Source organism: Rattus rattus, chromosome 1, assembly GCF_011064425.1.
Source record: "Rattus rattus isolate New Zealand chromosome 1, Rrattus_CSIRO_v1, whole genome shotgun sequence".
Classification (NCBI taxonomy): Eukaryota; Metazoa; Chordata; class Mammalia; order Rodentia; family Muridae; genus Rattus; species Rattus rattus.
Genome location: NC_046154.1, coordinates 241,991,316 through 242,012,269, shown reverse-complemented (window position 1 = coordinate 242,012,269; position 20,954 = coordinate 241,991,316). Strand labels below are relative to the sequence as shown.

The following is a 20,954-nucleotide window of genomic DNA, read 5'->3' as shown; positions in this document are numbered from 1 at the left end:
TCTACAAAAATGATATTTTGGCTTCTTCCTTTCCAATTTGTATCAATTTAACCTCCTTTTGTTTTCCCAATGCCCTGGCTAGGACTTTAAGTACTACATTGAGTAGGTAGGACGAGTATGAAAATTAAGGCACAACATACCCAAATGTTTGGGAAACAATGAAAGGTGTGCTAAGAGCAAAAATCATAGCTTTGAGTGCCTCCAAAAGGAAACTGGAGTGCATACAGTAGCCGCTTGACAGCACACCTGAAAGCTCTAACAAAAAGAAGCGAATACATCCATGAGGAGTAGAAAGGAGGAAATAATCAAACTCAGGGCTGAAATCAGCCAATTAGAAAAAAAAAAAAACTATTCAAAGAATCAACAAAACAAGGAGCTGGTTCTTTGAGAAAATCAAAGAGATCGATAAACCCTTAGCCAGACTAACCAGAGGGCACAGAGACAGTATCCAAATTATCAAAATCAGAAATAAAAAGGTGACACAAAAACAGAAACTGAGGAAATACAAAAAAAAATTATCAGCTCCTACTACTCAACAGACTGGAAAATCTGGATGAAATGAACAATTTTCCAAACAGATATCAGGTACCAACATTAAACTAGTGTCAGATAAACCATGTAAACATTCCCATAATTCCTAAAGAAATAAAAGAAGTCTCCCAGCCAAAAAAAATGCCCAGGACCAGAAAGGTTTAGTGAAGAATTCTATTAGATCTTCATTGAAGATGTAAAACCAATATTCTGCCAACTATTTAACAAAATAGAAACAGAAGGAACACTACCCAATTCATTCTATGAAGCCACAATTACACTGACACCTAAACCACACAAAACCCAACCAAAAAAAAAAAAAAAGAAGAGAGAGAGAGAGAGAGAGAATTTCAGACCAATTTCCCTTATGAATATCGACGCAAAAATACTCAATAAAATTCTTGCAAACCAAATCCCAGAAAACATCAACGATCACTCATCATGATCAAGTAGACTTTCATCCCAGGGATGCAGGGATAGTTCAAAATGGAAATCCTCATTGTAATCCACTGTATAAACAAACTCAAAGTAAATAACAAAACAAAACACATTATCATCTTATTAGATGCTGAGAAAGGTTTTGATAAAAATTCAACATGCCTTCATATTAAGTCTTTGAAAAATCAGGAATTCAAGGCCCATAGCTAAACATAGTAAAAGCAATATCCAACAAAACAGTAACGAACATCAATCTAAATGGAGAGAAACTTGAAGCCATCCCACTAAAGTCAGGAAATAAACAAGTACTGAAGAATTTAATGGGGATTTGATGTTTATCTTTCCAAGCTATTGCTACTTATACCAACCATTTCATATTCTGATTAAATTAGACAGTTTCATGTAGCTCATGGAACTGGAAGTTTACTCTATTTATCCTTGTATAATTGAGGATTATTTAATTCAGTATGATGTTCTCCATGTTCATCTCTAGTACAATACTTTGCATTTTTAAAGTTGAATTACTATTTGTATATTCACCTTGTTGATGATTAATTTTCTTTACTTCATGTCAAGTTATGCTATATAAAACAAGAGAGTACACACTTACCTATGAGAACCAGGCTTCAATATTTTTGACAAGTACTTGTAAGTAAGAATATTGAATTATACAACAAATAATTAAATCACAGCTGAATACAAATTGATCCTGAAAGTTCTAACCTCCAGCCATCACTTCATTAGACTTTCTAAAATTTTGTCTGTAATTAACATACCCAACTCTCCTCAGGGAGAGTGTCCTTGATTTAACATGTATACATAAAGAGATCTCAAAAACCCTTGCTAACAACCACATTGGGAAATGAAGACAGCATTTTCATAAGAGGTAACAAGGCTGCACACGGAGTCCTGTCATTTCATCATATGTATGTGGGGGGGCAACTTTTGTTAGTGTCTCACCATTTGGAGGTAATCATTTCTGATTCATTTTCTATTCTTTTTAGTAATCCATATTGTCTGAGTAGCATACACTTAATTTTATAACTAGTGAAGTGCTGAGATGAGAAGAAATAGGAAATTAACGACATGAGTTTGTTTAAAGAACAGAATTTTAGAAAATAGATGGTAAGTGTGCACTATGCTGTCTGTACCATCCTTAGTTTTATTTGCCTCAGATTTATTAAGGATCCCCTACAAAATTATGCTAAACCCAAAGTTGTGGAACTTCTAGAAAAGATTAAATAAGTATCCAGTTACTGACAGCAAAGACAGAGGAGAATTAAGACAATATGTGATAACATATATCTATATTTTATGTCATGTATGACATGTATTTATAAAATATTATATGAAAGTCCATTCTCCCTACTTAACCTAATGTAAAATCTTCATACTGATATGTCACAGCTGTGTTTTCCTTTTGATCCATTTATATTTTTACCATTTACTTATTTGTGTGTGTGTGTGTGTGTGTGTGTGTGTGTGTGTGGTGTGTGTGTGTGTGTGTGTGTGTGTGTGTGTGTGTGTGTGTGTGTGTGTGTGTGTGTGTATGTGTGTGTGTGTGTGTGTGTGAGTGTGGTATGTGTGTGTGTGTGTGTGTGGTGTGTGGTGTGTGGTATGTGTGTGTGTGTATGTGTGTGTGTGTGTGTGTGTGTGTACACATATACAGAGATCAGGGGAATTGTGCATGAGTCCATTCTCACCTTACACTGAGATGTTCTCCTCTTCACACTCAAGTCTGTGTACCAAGCAGTTTACCTGTGAAGAGATCTCCCTGAGTCACTTCCTGATTATTTTAATGAAGCAACTGTAGTTGCATCCCACAGTGGTTGTAAAACCATTAATGAGCATCAAGAGACACCTAATTATATCTTATGACAAAGGGAGGATTCCTTAATTTGTATTAAGAAACACTAATTTTTCTGAGAGTGTAGTTTGGAAGAGTAACATACCAGAATTTAGTGAGCATATTAATCTATAAAAGAAATAATTTTTCATTGAGTTCTAAAACTATTCAAAGGAAACTTTTTGTCTTTCCTTTCTTATGAGAAAATTGACAGTCAGTGTATTTCACTTTTTACTGCTTTACCATGGCAAAGCAAACCAATAAAAAAGAACCAAGACTTGGTGGTGTCAGTTAAGCAATAATTGATGTTTTTACATATTAACCATCTGAAGTTTATAATGTTAAATGGAAAAATCAGGAAACCACATGTTATAAAAACCTCATAAGTAAGTAAAGTACGAATTATATATATTCACTTTTACCCAGAACCTTCAAAACTTGGAGGTTGTGTTGCTATATTCTCAGAGACTGCAGCTTCTACCATGATTACCAATGGAAAACAATTTATTTCTAGTTTTATTAAAAATATTTTCATAGTTTTTTGAATACTTCTGTTTACAAAAGTAATAATTGTTTTTTTTCCTGTGATTTTTCTCTCTGTTGCACTGTAAATACTTAGACACTTCTTCTTCTAGTGTAGCAATTTATTTCACTCTATGTTCCACTTTTTATTGTGTTCTATGGTGTGTTTGGAAGTAGTTCCTTTTAGCTAAACAGGACAAATGCTTTGTGTCTCCACTCACATCAATGCAAATACCGTGGAACTGCATTTTTGTTTTGTTTTGTGGCATATACAACACAGGTAAAAGTTAATACAGTGTCAGGCATTAAACATCTTTCACAAAACTTGCCAAACATACTGAAAATGCTTTTGTTAATAATTATATTATTTGTAATATAGTACCTCTTTTATTTATTTTATTTATTTATTTATTTTTACACTCCAGATTTTATTTTCCTCCCAGTCTATCCTCCGACTCTTCCACATCCCATACTTCCTCTGCACCACCCCTGCTTCCACAAGAATGTCCCCACCCAACGCAGTCAACCAGACCTCTAAACTCCCCGAGGCCTCCATTCTCTAGAGGGTTACGGTACATAGCCTCTCACTGAACCCTGGCCGGGCAGTCCTCTGCAATATATGTGTTGCAGTCGTCATATCAGCTGGTGTATGCTTCTTGGTTAGTGATCCAGTGTTTAAGAGATTTCAGGGTTCCAGGCTAATTGAGACTTCTAGTCCTACTACAAGTTTGCCCTCCCCCTCAGCTTCTTCTGTCTTTTCCCTACTTCAACCATAGGAGTCAGGAGCTTCTGTTCACTGATTGGTTCAAATATCTGCATCTGACTCCTGCAGCTGCTTGTTGGGTCTTCCAGAGGGCAGACATGATAGGTTCCCTTTTTAAAGCTCTACATAGCCTTGTAACAGTGTCAGGCCTTGAGGTTTCTCCTTGACCTGAATCTCAATTTGTGCCTGTTGTGGGACCTTCTTTTCCTCAGGCTCTTCTCCATTTCCATCTCTTCAGTTCTTTCAGACAGGAACTATTATGGGTCAGAGTTTTGACTGTGGGATAACAACCCCATCCCTCACTTGATGGCCTTTCTTTCTGCTGGAGATGGGCTCAAAAGTTACCTCTCCCCACTGTAGGGCATTTAATCTAGGGTTCCTCTCTTTGAATCCTGAGCGACTCTCACCTCCCATGTCTCTGGTACATTCTGAAGGGTACTCCCAATCCCCTACCTCCTGAGGTTGTCTGTTTCCATTCTTTCTGCTGGCTCTCTGGGCTTCAGCCCTTTCCCCCCAAAACTAATACGAGATCATGTTCCTCTCTCCCTCCAACCCCTGTCCCCTTTCCCTCTCAGGTCCCTCTCTGTTTTCAACCTTGTGGTTGCTTCCTTCACTCTCCCAAGTAAGACTGAAGCATCCTCACTTGGGCCCTTCAATTTGTTAACGTTTTTGAGTTCTGTGGACTGTATCTTGGATATTCTGTAGTATTTTTGGGGAGGGGGAGCTAATGTCTCCTTATTAGTGAGTAGATACCATGCATGTCCTTTGGGTCTGAGTTACCTCACTCAGGATGATATTTTCTAGTTCCAGGAGCTTTTCAGAGTTTGAATATAAGCCAATTTTAATGAACTCTCTTAATTTCTTTCCTCAATTTCTTCATGTTTTTCTATATTCGAAGCGTTAACATGTATGTGTCTGACTTGAGACAATAAATAATTGCATGATAAAACGTACCTTCACAGGAAAAGATTACTTTATATACAAGAGACTTACTTAATTTTTTATAGAAATAGTAATGCCAAAAATACTTCAAAGGGAGAGCAAACTATGAATATTTTCTCTTGCCTGAGAGATCTACAGGCTGGGATAGCTTGTATTTACCAGTTCTTCATTACTAACTCCTAATTTGCCCATCATTACAGATCTAACAAAGAAGCTACATTCAATCTTGTAGGATGTACATGCACAAATATATGAACAACACTTACTCAGGTAAGTTATTATAACAAGCGACTATTTGAAATCAATGTGTGCATCATCTTTGTGAACTATGTTATGAGAGCAAAGAATCCCTGGATCACTTATCACTCTTTCAGGTTTTCCAAAGTGAATATAGAGACTTCTTGGTATTATACATGCTAAATATGTGTTATACATCACATCTTATTTTCCCAAAGAGAAAGTTGTATATCACAGGGTAGCATGCAAGATGATGGCATAGATATACTAAGAAGTACTTTGGTTAATGCAAATAAAGACAGCTATAAGTGAAATACTATGAGTGAAATTGCATCTAACAAAGAAGGATTGTTACAATAATTCTGGATATTCCAATCTATACATCTAAAGATTCTCTAGATCTAGCTATAAAAGTAGTCTTCTGTGTACTGTGAAATATTTCAGTATTGTGTATTGTTATTGCCATGTACTTTATATGTTATTAGAACTATACAGTTGTTAAATGTCACAATTTATTTTGATCTTTTCAGAAATAAAATGAAAATAAATTTTATCCATGTGTATCCATTTTCTATCTTCAATTTGAAGATTTTATATATAAATGCAAGTAATCTATTTATGTATGATATACAATAAAACAGATAAAATATTAAATGTATGTATCTATGCATATACACATATTGCTCTCTAGCAATGTTACTAGATAACGAAAGTAACAAAAGTTTAGTCTAGATTTTGACCATGATATACATTTGATATGGAAAGATAATTTGCTTTCCATTTTAATTACTGCTAAATCATTAGATTAAGGGAAACAGCTCACATTCATTTTGGAGACACTGTATATTGTTAGCAAGAATTTATCTTCTCTGAATAAAACATTCATTGGTTGAGAACCAAAGATTCATATCTATGTCTTTGTTTATTCAAAGATACATGTTTGCATATGTGTGTGTACAGAAGTAAAGAGAAGTGTATATACACCTCTTTATTAGTAGATATATTTTAAACACTATTTTCACATATTTGGACACATATTTAATCAACTTTGAATAAGAAAAGTCCACAAATGATATATTTGAAATCTTAACTGTGCTGCTCTATTTATAACAGGTTTTTTAATAAACCCAAATGGAGAGCCAAAACCTCACTCCAGTGACTGAATTTATCCTGAGGGGCATCACTGACCGCCCTGAGCTACAGGCCCCATTATTTGGACTGTTTCTCATCATCTATCTGATCTCACTGGTTGGCAACTTGGGGATGATCATCCTTACTACAGCAGATTCCAGGCTTCAAACACCCATGTACTTCTTTCTTAGACACCTGGCTATCACAGATCTTGGTTATTCTACTGCTATTGGACCAAAAATGTTAGCAAATTTTGTTGTCAGTAAAAATACAATATCCTTTCATCTTTGTGCTACACAATTAGCCTTTTTCCTTCTGTTCATTGCTTGTGAACTGTTTATTCTCTCTGTGATGTCTTATGACCGCTACGTAGCTATCTGTAACCCTCTGCTTTACAATGTCATCATGTCACAAATTATATGTTGGGTACTGGTGGCAATCCCATACCTTTACAGTGTATTTATTTCTCTCATAGTCACCATAAATATCTTTTCTTCATCCTTCTGTGGCTACAATGTTATCCCTCATTTCTACTGTGATGGCCTTCCCTTGATATCCCTGCTCTGCACAAATACAGACAAAATTGAGCTGATAATTTTAATTTTATCTGCTATTAACTTGATTTCTTCTCTTCTGGTCATCCTTGGCTCCTATCTACTCATCTTCAGAGCCATTCTCAGAATGAACTCTGCTGAAGGCAGACGGAAGGCTTTCTCCACCTGTGGGTCCCATCTGACAGTGGTCATTGTCTTCTATGGGACTTTGATTTTTATGTATGTGCAACCTAAGACCGTTCACTCCTTTGACAATGACAAAGTGGCTTCCATCTTTTATACTCTAATCATCCCTATGTTGAATCCCTTGATCTACAGCTTAAGAAACAAAGATGTAAAATATGCTATTAGAAAGACAGGGAAAATCATATGCAGTAATTTCTCATAGAAGTCACAGGATATTAAATGTTACATTACTTCACTACAAATGAATTTAAATGCCCTGTAAGTTTCAATGAAGAAAATAGGGAACAACTTCACTTCTCTGAAGAAAAGACAGATTGTAAAGAACAGATTTGAAGAAATGAGGTAGCATAGAAAATTCTTTTAAAAATGTGTAGACCAAAGAGAATAGCAATGTTTGTTGTATGTGAATGAGGAGAAGAACAAGTGTCTCAAACGACTTTTGGTTTTGTGATAATGTGGAAGTTTTAAGATAATCATAGTTTTCTAAATTGAACTTTACAAAAAATTGCCTGATGTTTATGTGTATCTGTTTATTTATTTGTATGAAAATGGATTGTTTTTGTAGTAGTATTTATATACATTTGGTATCCATGTACATTTCTATTAACTGTTAAAAGATTTTAATCACAAGACAAATGAAGTCTATCAGTTTAATAATAAGTTCCCAGTAATATCAGAGCACACAGATACATTCATTCCCCAGGAGTATTTATGTCCTGATTCTACTTCAATTCCTCTTCTTATTAATTCATATATGATCACAGTAGCAAAAACTAATGTCATATATTTAGTGATTAAGTAGTTCAAAATTTCAGTGTATCATCTGATATTGTATAATTCTTTGTGTATGTGTATGTGCACATATGTGCACATGAACAAACATTTATGAATATGGGTGTGTGTGTGTGTGTGTGTGTGTGTTTGCTTGTTTATGTACGATGTCATGAGTTTTCCATACCAGCTTATAAAACTTTATTTTTGTCTTGTTCTTAAAACAATGTTAATTCTTTTTTCTATTCATTATATTGAATTATTTGATGTTTTCTTGCTATATGTAAAGTATATTTCCTGTAAGTTATATACTGTTTGATTATTGAATAAAATGCTACCACTATAATTAATTGGGATGTAGAGGTAGGAGAGTCAGCATTCCAAGGATAGCCTGGGTTACCTAGTGAATCTGAGATGAATCTGGGCTGGATCATATTAAGAAAGAAATAACATTTAGTAATGCTTAAAAATTGTTTTTGGGGGGTCTGATACCAAAGTAAATATAATATAATATTTAGATGGATAGGATCAAATATAATTTTAAAATGTCTGTGGGAAAAAAATAAGATCAGATAATAAATTGATAATAAAGACTATGAAATTTTGGGATTTAAATTGAACATAAATAGTCAGACTTTGTTATTCACTGCAGGAGAGATTGAGCCAGGGACTTGGCCATTCTTAGTCAATGAATCACATCTCTCTATTTATAAAACAAATATATGATACAAGATTCAAACAAACAGCATATAATTAGCTATTGAAACAATAAAATTTTAATTTCAAAAACTTACCAATTTCTTTGAACACCATATTTTTGAAAGATAAAAGACCCAGACAATTGTAAAAATCAACTCAACATCACAAATAGTCTTGGTAATAGGAAATAAACTGTTTTAAGTACTGTTGAAAATCACTTTTCTCGAAGGGAACAGGAACAGAAAAGACTCTATTCCTGAAATATTGTGGTATTATTGTTTGTTTGTTTGTTTGTTTTTGTTGTTTTACCATATTTGTTGTTTTGTTTGGCTTGCTTTGGTTTGCTTTGTTTAGGTTTTATCCATCACTCACTACTTTTTTTCCTTTTGTTAATTTCTAACCAGAAGATAAATGAGGGATAACCCATCAAGGACATGCTCTTTAGGTTTTATCATTGATTGTTAAATGGATATAAACAAGGTGTATGAGAAGTTTTAATGTGTGCATACCTGCATTCTCTTCCTTGAGATAGCTTGAACAGCAGAATCCCTGTAGTATTTTGGGAGACTGGAATTCAAACTTTCAAGCTACTTCTCTTTTTCTATTTCTGTTAAGGCATTTTACTTAATAATGTTGTTTCTTTATTGTGTTATGCAAATTGCATAAATTTTTCAAATACTGGTTTACTTATAGTAATTTCTAGAGCTGAAAATCAAGATTTTATTGAAGGTTGCAAACAAATAACCTCAGAATTTAAAATACTATAGTAAAAAAATTCTTAAACACTTCGTAAATTTCCTGATTAATAAATGTACTTCAAAATTAGGACACATGTGAGTGAAAAAAATGGAGAAATGCTTTTCTATATGATGTGGTAAGCAAGTTATATGTTAGATGTTAAATTCAGTGAATGGTCCTTTATAATTGAACACAAGACGGCACTGGTAGTCCGTCAGGGCACATATCTCTGAAGAAAAATGACTCTCTTATACTCAACAATCATAAGTTAACATCAAGAGCTTCTCAGCTGGGGTTGGAAATTCATCACAGCTTCCTCATCTGTGCTTTTACTTTCTTCTTCTTGACCTCACATAGTTTTTGTGCATATAATCATAGTCATTTTCCGTTCACATCCACAAGATCCCCATTGTATTTCCAAAACCTAGTTTGGCTTTAATCTGCTTTCCTAATGTTTACACTCCCCTCATATCAATATCTCTCCCAGGATGGTACATTTCTACAAAGTAATGTGAAGTTATCAGATTGAGGTTTGTGAATCAGGATTTCCTTAATTTTCTATTTTTTCCTTTGCTTTTATTGGATATTTTCTTTATTTCCCCACTGGAAACCCCCATCCAATCCCTCCACTATCTGCCTCCATGAGGGTGCTCCCCACAACCAACCACACCCTCCCTCTCACCTTCCACCTTGGCATTTCCTTACACTGGGGCATCAAACTTTCACAGGAACAAGTGCTCTCCTCCCATTGATGACTGACAAGGCCCATCCTCTGATACATATGCATCTGGAGCAATAGGTTACTCCATGTGTAGTCTTTGGCTGGTGGTTTAGGCCCTGGGAGCTCTGGAGTGTCTGCTTGGTTGATATTGTTGTTCTTCCTATGGAGTTCTTCTTATTGTTACCTCATTCCTTCTCTAACTCCTTCATTGGAGATCACATTCTCAGTCTAAAGTTAAGCTGTGATCATCCCCCTCTGCATCTGTCAGGCTCTGACAGAGATTCTGAGGAGACATCTACATCAGGCTCCTGTCAGCATACAATTCTTAGCATCTCCAATAGTGACTGGATTGGTGACTGCATGTGGGATGGATCCACATATATGGCAGTCTGTGGATGGCCTTTCCTTCAGTCTCTGCTCCACACTTTATCTCCATATTTTCTCCTATAAGTATTTTGTTCCCTCTTCTAAAAAGTACTGAAGACTCCATACTTTTGTCTTTCTAATTCTTGAGCTTCAGGTGGTCTGTAAATTGTATCTTCAGTATTCCAAGCTTTGGGCTAATATCTACTTACCAGTGAGAACATATAATGTGTGTTCTTTTGTGATTAGGTTACCTCACACAGGATGGTATTTTCTAGTTCCATCCATTTGCCTAAGAATTTCATGAAGTAATTGTTTTTAACAGCTGAGTAGTAGTCCATAGGGTAAATGTACCATATTTTCTGTACCCATTCCTCTGTTGAAGGACATCTGGGTTCTTTCCAGCTTCTGACTATTATGAATAAGGGTGTCATGAGCTGGTGGAGCATATATCCTTGTTAAATGTTGAAGTACATTTTGAGAATATGTTCAGGAGTGGTATAGCTGGGTTTGCAGGTAGTACTATGTCCAATTTTCTGAGGAACCTCCAGACTGATTTCCAGAGTTTTTGTCCCAGCCTACAATCCAATCAACAATGCAGGAGTGTTCCTCCATCTATATTTCCTCACCAGCATCTGCTATCACCTGAGTTGTTTATCTTAGCCACGTGGTAGTCTGTTAATGATGTTTATTTGTAAAACAAAAACAACAACACTCTCTTTTGTGATGAGTATTGATAGACACACTTATCTATGGCTATACTATAAGTCCCATTAAGACTGTGTTCTTAACACCCAAAGCTGGGGGTATACCACAGACATAGGACACATAACCTGCTTGCAGAGAGCTGGTCTACCAGGAGCACTCTTTGTCCTAAGCCCACAGCCCACAGGTGGGAACCCACTTTCTTTCAGTTGATTGTCCAAAGAAAGACCTGATAGGAGTGTACAGGGCTCACGAGCTGCAAGACTTCCAGGGACAGGAGCCTTCTGACCTCCATTTGTGCCTAGAGATGGGGCTGTTCCACAGTTCTCAGACCCAAAAGCTGCAGGTAGAGTGCTGTTCTGCCAGGGGTGAGCTTACTCCAAATATCACAGGCTCACAGGCTCAGAGGCCCAAAAGAGTGACAAGTTCTGGACAGAGACAGCAAGACCAGCTAACATCAGAGATAACAAGATGGCAAGAGGCAAGCTCAAGAACCTAAGCCAGAGAAACCAAGACTATGTGGAATCATCAGAACCCAGTTCTACCACCACAGCAAACACTGGATATTCCAATACAGTTGAAAAGCAAGATTTGGTTTTAAAATCACTTTTCATGATGGTGATAGAGGACTTTAAGAAGGACATAAATAATTCCTTAAAGAAATACAGGAGCATATGTCCAAACAGATGAAGGAATTAAACAAAACTATTGATGATCTAAAAAGTAGAAATAGCAACAATAAAGAAATTACAAAGGGAGACAACCCTGGAGATAGAAAAGCTAGGATAAAGATCAAGAGTCATAGATGTAAGCATCACTAACAGAATACAAGAGATTGAAGAAAGAATCTAAGAGGCAGATATACCAATGAAAGCATTGACACAATAGTCCAAGAAAATATAAAAAGCAAAACTCCTTACCCAAAATATCCAGGAAATTCAGGACACAATGAGAAGACCAAACCGAAAAATAATAGGTATAGAAGAGAACATAGATTCCCAACTTAAAAAGTCAGTAAATATCAACAAAATTATAGAAGAAAATGTCCATGAAGAAAGAGATGCCCATGAACAAACAGGAAACCTATAGAACTAAAATAGATTGGACCAGAAAAGAAATTCTTCCCATCACAAAAGAGTCAACAGACCGATAGACCAGTGGAATAGAATTGAAGATGCAGAAATGAACCCAAACACCTATGGTCACTTGATATTTGACAAAGGAGCCAAAACCATCCAATGGAAAAAAGATAGCATTTACAGCAAATGGTGCTGGTTCACCTGGAGGTCAGCATGTAGAAGAATGCAGATCGATCCATGCTTATCACCCTGTACAAAGCTTAAGTCCAAGTGGATGAAGGACCCCCATATCAAACCAGATACACTCAAACTAATAGAAGAAAAAGTGGGGAAGCATCTTGAACACATGGGCACTGGAGAAAATTTCCTGAACAAAACACCACTGGCTTATGCTCTAAGATCAAGAATTGACAAATGGGATCTCATAAAACTGCAAAGCTTCTGTAAGGCAAAGGACACAGTTGTTAGGATGAAATGGTAACCAACAGTTTGGGAAAAGATCTTTACCAATCCTACAACAGATAGAGGCCTTATATCCAAAATATACAAAGAACTCAAGAAGTTAGACCGCAGGGAGACAAATAACCCTATTAAAAAATGGGGTTCAGAGCTAAACAAAGAGTTCACAGCTGAGGAATGCCGAATGGCTGAGAAACACCTAAAGAAATGTTCAACATCTTTAGTCATCAGGGAAATGCAAATCAAAACAACCCTGATATTTCACCTCACACCAGTGAGAATGGCTAAGATCAAAAACTCAGGTGACAGCAAATGCTGGGGAGGATGTGGAGAAGGAGGAACACTCCTCCATTGTTGGTGGAATTGCAGATTGGTACAACCATTGTTGAAATCAGTTTTGAGGTTCCTCAAAAAATTGGACATTGAACTACCTGAGGATCCAGCTATACCACTCTTGGGCATATACCCAAAAGATGCCCCAACATAAAACAAAGACACATGCTCCACTATGTTCATAGCAACCTTATTTATAAAAGCCAGAAGCTGGAAAGAACCCCGATGCTATTCAACGGAGGAATGGATACAAAAAATGTGGTACATCTACACAATGGATTATTACTCAGCTATCAAAAACAATGACTTTATGAAATTCATAGGCAAATGGATGGAACTGGAAAATAGCATCCTGAGTGAGGTAACCCAATCACAGAAAAACACACATGGTATGAACTCATTGATAAGTGGCTGTTAGCCCAAATGCTTGAAATGCCCTAGATACACAGAACACATGAAACTCAAGAAGGATGACCAAAATGTGAATGCTTCACTCCTTCTTTAAAAGGGGAGCAAGAATACCCTTGGGAGGGAATAGGGAGGCAAAGTTTAGAACAGAGGCAGAAGGAACACCCATTTAGAGCCTGCCCCACATGTGGCCCATACTTATACAGCCACCAAACTAGAAAAGATGGATGAAGCAAAGAAGTGCAGGCCGACAGGAACCAGATGTAGATGTCTCCTGAGAGACACGCCCAGAATACAGCAAATAAATAGACGAATGCCAGCAGCAAACCACTGAACTGAGAATGGGACCCCTGTTGAAGGAATCAGAGAAAGGACTGAAAGAGCTTGAAGGGTCTGGAGACCCCATATAAACAACAATGCCAACCAACCAGAGCCTCCAGGGACTAAGCCACTACCTAAAGACTATACATGGACTGACCCAGGGCTCCAACCTCATAGGTAGCAATGAATAGCCTAATAAGAGCACCAGTGGAAGGGGAAGCCCTTGACCCTGCCAAGACTGAACCCCCAGTGAACGTGATTGTTGGGGAGGAGAGTGGTAATAGGGGGAGGATGGGGAGGGGAACACCCATATAGAAGGGGAGGGGGAGGGGCTAGGGGGATGTTGGCCTGGAAACGGGGAAGGGGAATAACAATCGAAATGTAAATAAGAAATACTCAAGTTAATAAAGATAAAAAAAGGTCAAAACACCAAATACGGAAAAATAAGAAAAAATATTAAAATCAGTATGTGAAAATGTTAAGTAACTTATATATGCAGAACTAAAAGAATTACACAAGTCTTTTGAACTGAGACTATGAAAGCTAGAAAATCCTGGACCGATGCCATATATAGCCCAAGAGAACACAGATGCCAGCCCAGGCAACTATATCCAGCAAAAATGTCAATTATCATAGGTAGAGAAACCAGGATATTCCACGACAAAACCAAATTTACCCAATATCTTTGCACAAATCTATCTCTACAAAGGCTAATAGATGGAAAACTCAACACAAGGAGGGAAACTGCACCCTAGAAAAAGAAGAAAGTAGTCTTCTTGGAACAAACCCAAAAGAAGAGAGCCACACAAACATAATTACACCTCTAACACCAAAAATAACAGTAAACAATCACTATTTTTTAATATCTCGTAACATCAGTTGACTCAATTCCCCAATAAAAAGTCATAGACTTACAGACTGGATCTAGAAATAGGACCCAGCACTTCGTTCCATACCAGAAATGCACCTCAGTGACAAAGACTGACACTAACTCAAAGTAAGAGGCTGGAAAAATTGTCCAAGCAAATGGTTACAAGAAACAAGCTGGAGTAGACATTGTAATATAAAATAAAATCAACTTTAAATCAAAAGTAATAAAAAAAGATATGGTATGGAAGGATACTTCATACTCATCAAAGAAAAAAATCTACCAAGATGAACTCTCAATTCTGACCATCTGTGCTCCAAATGCAAGGACACCCACATTCATAAAAGAAACTTTAGTAAAGCTCAAAGCATACACCATACCACACACAATAATAGTAGGATACTTCAACACACCACACTCATAAATGTACAGATCATGGAAACAGAAACTAAACAGACACAGTGAAACTAATGGAAGTTATGAACCAAATAGATGTAACAAACATCTATAGACTATTTCATCCTAAAACCAAAGACTATACCTCCTTCTCAGCACCTCAAGTTACCTTCTCAAAAATTGACCACATAATTAGTCACAAAACATAATTAAATAAATACAGGCAGATGGAAATAATCCCTATACATCCTATCTTATCAACATGGACTAAGGTCTTCATTAACAACAAAAATAACAGAGAGCCCACATGCACATGGAAGCTTAACAATGTTTTATCCAATGACAACTTGGTCAAGGAAGAAATAAAGAAAGAAATTAAACACTTTTTAGAATCTAAAGAAAATGTAGGCACAACATACCCAAACTTATTGGATACAATGAAAGCAATGCTAAGAGAAAACTCATAACTCTTAGTGCCTCCAAGAAGAAACTGCAGAGAGTTTAAACAAACAGTTTAACAACACATCTAGAAACTCTAGAACAAAAGGAAGCAAATTCACCCAAGAGATATAGATGGAAGGAAATAATCAAATTCAGAGCTGAAATCAACCAAGTAGAAACAAAAAGAAGTATACAAAGAATCAACAAAGCCCTGGAGTTGATTCTTTTAGAAAATCAACAAGATAGATAAATTATTAGCCAGACTAATCAGAGGCACAGAGACTGTATCCAAATTATCAAAATCAGAAATGAAAAGGGAGACATAAGAACAGAAACTGAGGCAATTACAGCAATTATTAGATACTACTACAAAAGCCTATACTCAGAAAAAACTGGAAAATCTGAATGAAATGGACATTTTTCTAGACAGATACCAGGTACCAAAGTTAAACCTGGATCAGATATACCATCTAAACAGTCCCATAACTCCTAAAGAAATAGAAAGAGTCATTGAAAGTCTACCAACCAAAAAGGACTAGGATCAGATGGGTTTAGTGCAGAATTCTATCAGACTTTCAATGACAACCTAATATCAATATGCTTCAAACTATTCCACAGGGAAAAACAAAAACAGAAGTAACAGTACCCAATTTTTTTCTTTAAAGCCACAGTTACACTTATACCTAAACCACATAAAGACCTTAGAAAGGAACAGAAGAACTTCAGAACAATTTCCCTCACGAATATAGGTGCAAAAACACTAAATATAATTCTTGCAAATTGATTCCAAGAACATGAAAACTATTATTCACCATGATCAAGAAGGCTTCATTCTAAGGATGCAAGGATCATTCAATATATGGAAATCAATCAGCCTAATGCACTATATACACAACCTCAAGGAAAAAAAAAACCCACATGATCCTTTCATTAGATGCCGAGAAAGCATTTGACCAAATTCAACACCCCTTCATGAAAAAAGTCTTAGAAAGATCAGGAATTCAAGGCCTGTACCTAAACATAATAAAAGCAATACACAGCATAGAAATAGCCAACATCAAACTAAATGGAGAGAAATTTAAAGCAACCCCACTAAAATTAGGGACTAGCCAAGGCTCCCCACTCTTTTAAGTAGATAATGACCTTTTTGAGCATCAGTGGCAGGGGAGGCCCTTCGTCCTGTGAAAGCTTGATGCCTCAGTGTAGGAGAATGCCAGTACAGGGAGTCCAGAGTGGGTGGGGAGGAAAGAACTCTGATAGAAGCAGAGGAAGGAGGGATGGGTTAAGGGGTTTCCAGAGAGGAAACCAGGAAAGGGGATAACATTTGAAATACAGATAAAGAAAATTTCCAAATAAAAAATGAAAAACCTTTTAAAAAATCTGATATTTGGAGGAAAAAAAAAGATCGTGTTCTTTAATCAGAATCATAGTGGTAGAACTTTGGGATGGTCTATAACCTCAGATTCACAGGTGCCTAGCTGCTGTAAGGGGTGATATCTGTCCTGCAATAGAGTTTCCTCCTTCTACCATGTAGGTTACAAGGTAAAAAATTAGGTGTTCAGGATTGGTAACGAGAGACCTCATTAGATGAACCATCTCTGGAACCTTTCTTCATGATTGACTGAGAGAAATGTGGTTTGCATCTTAGTCTAGGTTTGATACTGGAGAGGAGTACACATTTGCCAACTGTTTACAAATAATGACACATTCCCTCTTTTTGTACTGGATCTCACCAAAATATCTAGGAAAATACCTTATAAGACAAAAATTAAAGTGTTTGACTTTCTTGCTGAACAACAACAAAAAAAATACTAAACATATCCTTTTTTAACAATGTTTTATCATTGAAAACAAACCAAAAGAAGTGAGAACTGGTGCTTTTGCAATTTTTAGAGGTACTTGTATATTTTAATGATCTGAATTTTTTTAATATTTACTATAAAAATTATATTTTTATGAAAGGACCACAGGATTCAAAATATTAGACAGGCACAATTCACAAGTTTTATTTTATGGTACAAATGATACATAAAAAGAAATCATCTTTAAACGAGATGTTAAAAAGTTAATTTCATTGTCCTTTTCTCAGGGAATACTATGTCTTTCTTTCTTGTCTACTTTTCATCTTTTGCTTTTCTATTAAATATATTGAAACATACAGTTTTGTATATTTAGAGCTGCTGCTTTCTTATAATTTTCACTGTGATGTGTAAGAGGTTCTCAGAAATGTCTTCTCTGATTACAGAGTTATTTGTACTGTGTCCTTCATCATAAAGGGGAGATGATCCACAAACAGGAGGATTTTTCTGTCACACCCAAGAATCATTTCTTTTTTTTTCTTTTCTTTTTCTTTTTTTTTTCTTGGAGCTGGGGACCGAACCCAGGGCCTTGTGCTTGCTAAACAAGTGCTCTACCACTGAGCTAAATCCCCAACCCTTCAAGAATCATTTCTAATCAATGCTTTCTTACAACATTTTGGGTTTTGCTAGAGTGTGTGTATGGCACATCCACACATATAAAGTGAAAAACAGTGGCATTGAAAATAAACTCTTTGATATGAATGCTGTCTTTTAAATGCTATCTGTTTATTAACAGAGAATTTGACAGTTCAAAATATACATTCAGTTTAACAGAGTATTCTTTCCTTCTTTTTTAAACACATAATTAAAGACTAAATAAGTCTTTAGTAAATAAACAATAACCACACACACACACACACACACACACACACACACACACACACACACACACACACACACACACACACACACATTCAGTTTCCGAAACAAAAGATTTGAGGTAAGAGTTAAACTGAAGCTACAAGAAGGTTTATTCTGACAAAACTCATGTTAGGAAAAAGTAACCAACACAAAAACCTGAAAAGAACATACAGACACGAAAGGGAAGGCCAGACCCAGCTAGCTTAATTCATCAAAGTTAACCTGCAAGAACCTTGGACCATGAAGATAAAACCAGTGTCTGGGTGAATGACGACAACACAGGCCCTGGACTCTATATGATTCTTGAAGGCCCTTGTCAAATCACTCCCATAAACAGTTTGTCAATCATAAATAAGCTCATGGTGCCACAAATTCAGGACCTAGCTCATACTGTCAAATATTGAAAGGTATATTCTAAACCCTTCATGTTCTAAACTCAGGTTGAAACACAAGTAATCTTCCTTAATTTTACTCTCAAAATGTTAACTTTTCCACTAATGTGTCTGTGCCAGAAATACCTGAATATGATGCAATCAATAACATAGAATAGTTTTATTCAGGGCTAACAGTGGCTCAAGAGACTGAAGCGACAATTTTGGTATCGCTTGTATCAGGGTGAGCTATGTCCTCTGGATATACATTGTGGTTATATAGCATGGTATTCTTTACAGGATTCCTAATAGTGGGAGTAGGGATGTCTCTGACTCTTTTGCCTGCTATTGAGACCCTTTTCCTCCTACTATGATGCTTAGAGCAGCCTTAATATAAGGGTTTGTCCAGAGACATTTTAAAAAAATGGTTATCTTATTTATTTACAGTTAAAAAGTTATCCCCTTTCCCAGTTTCCCCTCTGCAAATCCCCTAATCCATCACCCATTTCAGTGCTTCTATGAGGATGCTCCCACATCCACCCACTCACTCTTACCTCACTGCTGTGGCATTCCTCTACACTGAAACATCAAGCCCTCAAAGGACCGAGGGCCAAGCACTCTCAACACACCACCTTTATGTGTCTGGTCTTAAAGAATCTCTCAAGATGCAAGGAATTCACGTTAAACATAAGAACTTTAGAAAATTTCTAGATTTTGTAGGAGAAACTTGCCCTTAGTTCCCATTAGAGGGTACAATTAATGAAAATATGCTGTCAAAGAGTTGGTGATTGTTCTAATGATTATTGTGAGGCCTTTGGTCCTGAAAGGGTCCCTGTTACTGTCTTTAGTTATTGGTCCTTAATTAATGATATTCTTAGGACCTCCCCACAGTGGCCAGATTTACAAGATCTAGTTTTGACTGGAGAAAGGGATCTCCAGGAGGTGTCTCGCCCAGCTACGACCGAGCCCCCACAGCCTTCTTCAAGGTCCTCGGTGGTTATTGAGATGGGGGAGGCTACTTTTGAAGGAGGTAAGATTGTGGCTCTGGTAAACCTGACACACTGCCAACTAATAAGCCCCCTCGTGTCCCTCAGCCCCTCTCTGTGAGGCCTTTATATCCAGCCCTGACGGCCCCCCAGGATGGTCCGTTGTCACCAGAAAAGGAGGCTGACTTGGAAGCTGAGGCAGCTGCCTTTGAGAGAGATCGTTATTCTCCTCCTAGGGCTTTCCCAGCCCTGAGACTTAAGAGTGGTGAACCTCTGCCTCCATTCTGACCCTACCATATGGTGCTTTAGATTCGGTCTTAACCCCCGCCTCCCATGGTCGCAGCACAGCAGCAAGTGACTGGGGACATTAGTTCCCTAAGACATATGGTTGAGACTAGAAAAGAACAGGTCCAACTATTGTGAGCAGGAATTGGAGGCTGAACTGTCAGATTTTTCCTTCCCAGTCGCCAGTCCTCTTCACAGCTCGGCCGCCAAAGAAACAGAACCCAAAACCTAGTCTCCCCGTTTTAACCTTCCCTTTGTCACTAAATAGTGACGTGCAGGTTTCAATCGCCCCTCTACACCTAGTAATCTTTCTGAGCCAAGGGAAGGCTCCGAGGAAGAACCAGAACCTGAGACCCAAAATCCCCCCTGAGGAGGAAGCCACCACCACTGATCCGGCCCCAGAGGGCCCACCTCCTTATATTTATAGGCCCCTAGATCTTAAGGAGTTAGAAAAACTTAAGGCTGCTGTTTCCGATTATGGACCAGTTGCTCCTTTTACCTTGGCCTTGCTTGAGTCCAGTACAGAAGGGTGTCTCACCCCACGGGAATTTTCCCAATTGGCTAGAGCCGCCTTGAGTGGAGGAGACTTTGTTTTATGAAATCTGAAATGGCCGAGGTAGTAAAAGAAATCGAAACCAAAAATTGCTCTCATGCCAGCTCCCATTCTTGGACCACAATGAAACGTTTAAGGGAACCACCATATCATACCCTTCAGGCACAATTGTTGTTCCCCACCAGGCCTTTTAGCCCAGGGCCATCAGGCCTGTTTGGCCGTTTGGAAAAAACTTCAGCCAAAGAATGGTGCTTCTGCCTCTCTGACTAAAGTCCTTCAGGGACTTGATGAGCCATTCAGTGCCTTCATCAGCTGACTCGCTGAAATGGCTGAATGGCTGTTTGGCATACAAGAGCTGGGAAATCCCTTTATAAAACAACTTGCTTATGAGAACGCCAACCCAGCCTGCCAAGACATTTTAAAACACCACCTTTCTAAGCCCTTAGCTGAATATGTTCGCCGATGTACTGGCACGGGGACCACTCATGCTATCAGACTAGCAATTGGCGCTGCCCTACAGTGCACTGCGGTGTCAAACACCCCCAAGACCTGCTTTAATTGTAAAGAGGTGGGCCATTTCATGTGAG

General features: G+C 37.3%; 1 protein-coding gene across 1 annotated transcript; it reads left to right on the top strand.

The window, feature by feature from the left end:
- Positions 1-6,410: 6,410 nt before the first annotated feature.
- LOC116890124 (olfactory receptor 8K3-like) lies at positions 6,411-7,352 on the top strand. The gene has a single exon (XM_032890863.1). The coding sequence runs from the start codon at positions 6,411-6,413 to the stop codon at positions 7,350-7,352; it is 942 nt and encodes a 313-aa protein (XP_032746754.1).
- Positions 7,353-20,954: the final 13,602 nt, after the last annotated feature.

Excerpts from the sequence above, each read along its gene's own strand:
- LOC116890124 (XM_032890863.1), top strand. The coding sequence starts at position 6,411 with ATGGAGAGCCAAAACCTCACTCCAGTGACTGAATTTATCCTGAGGGGC.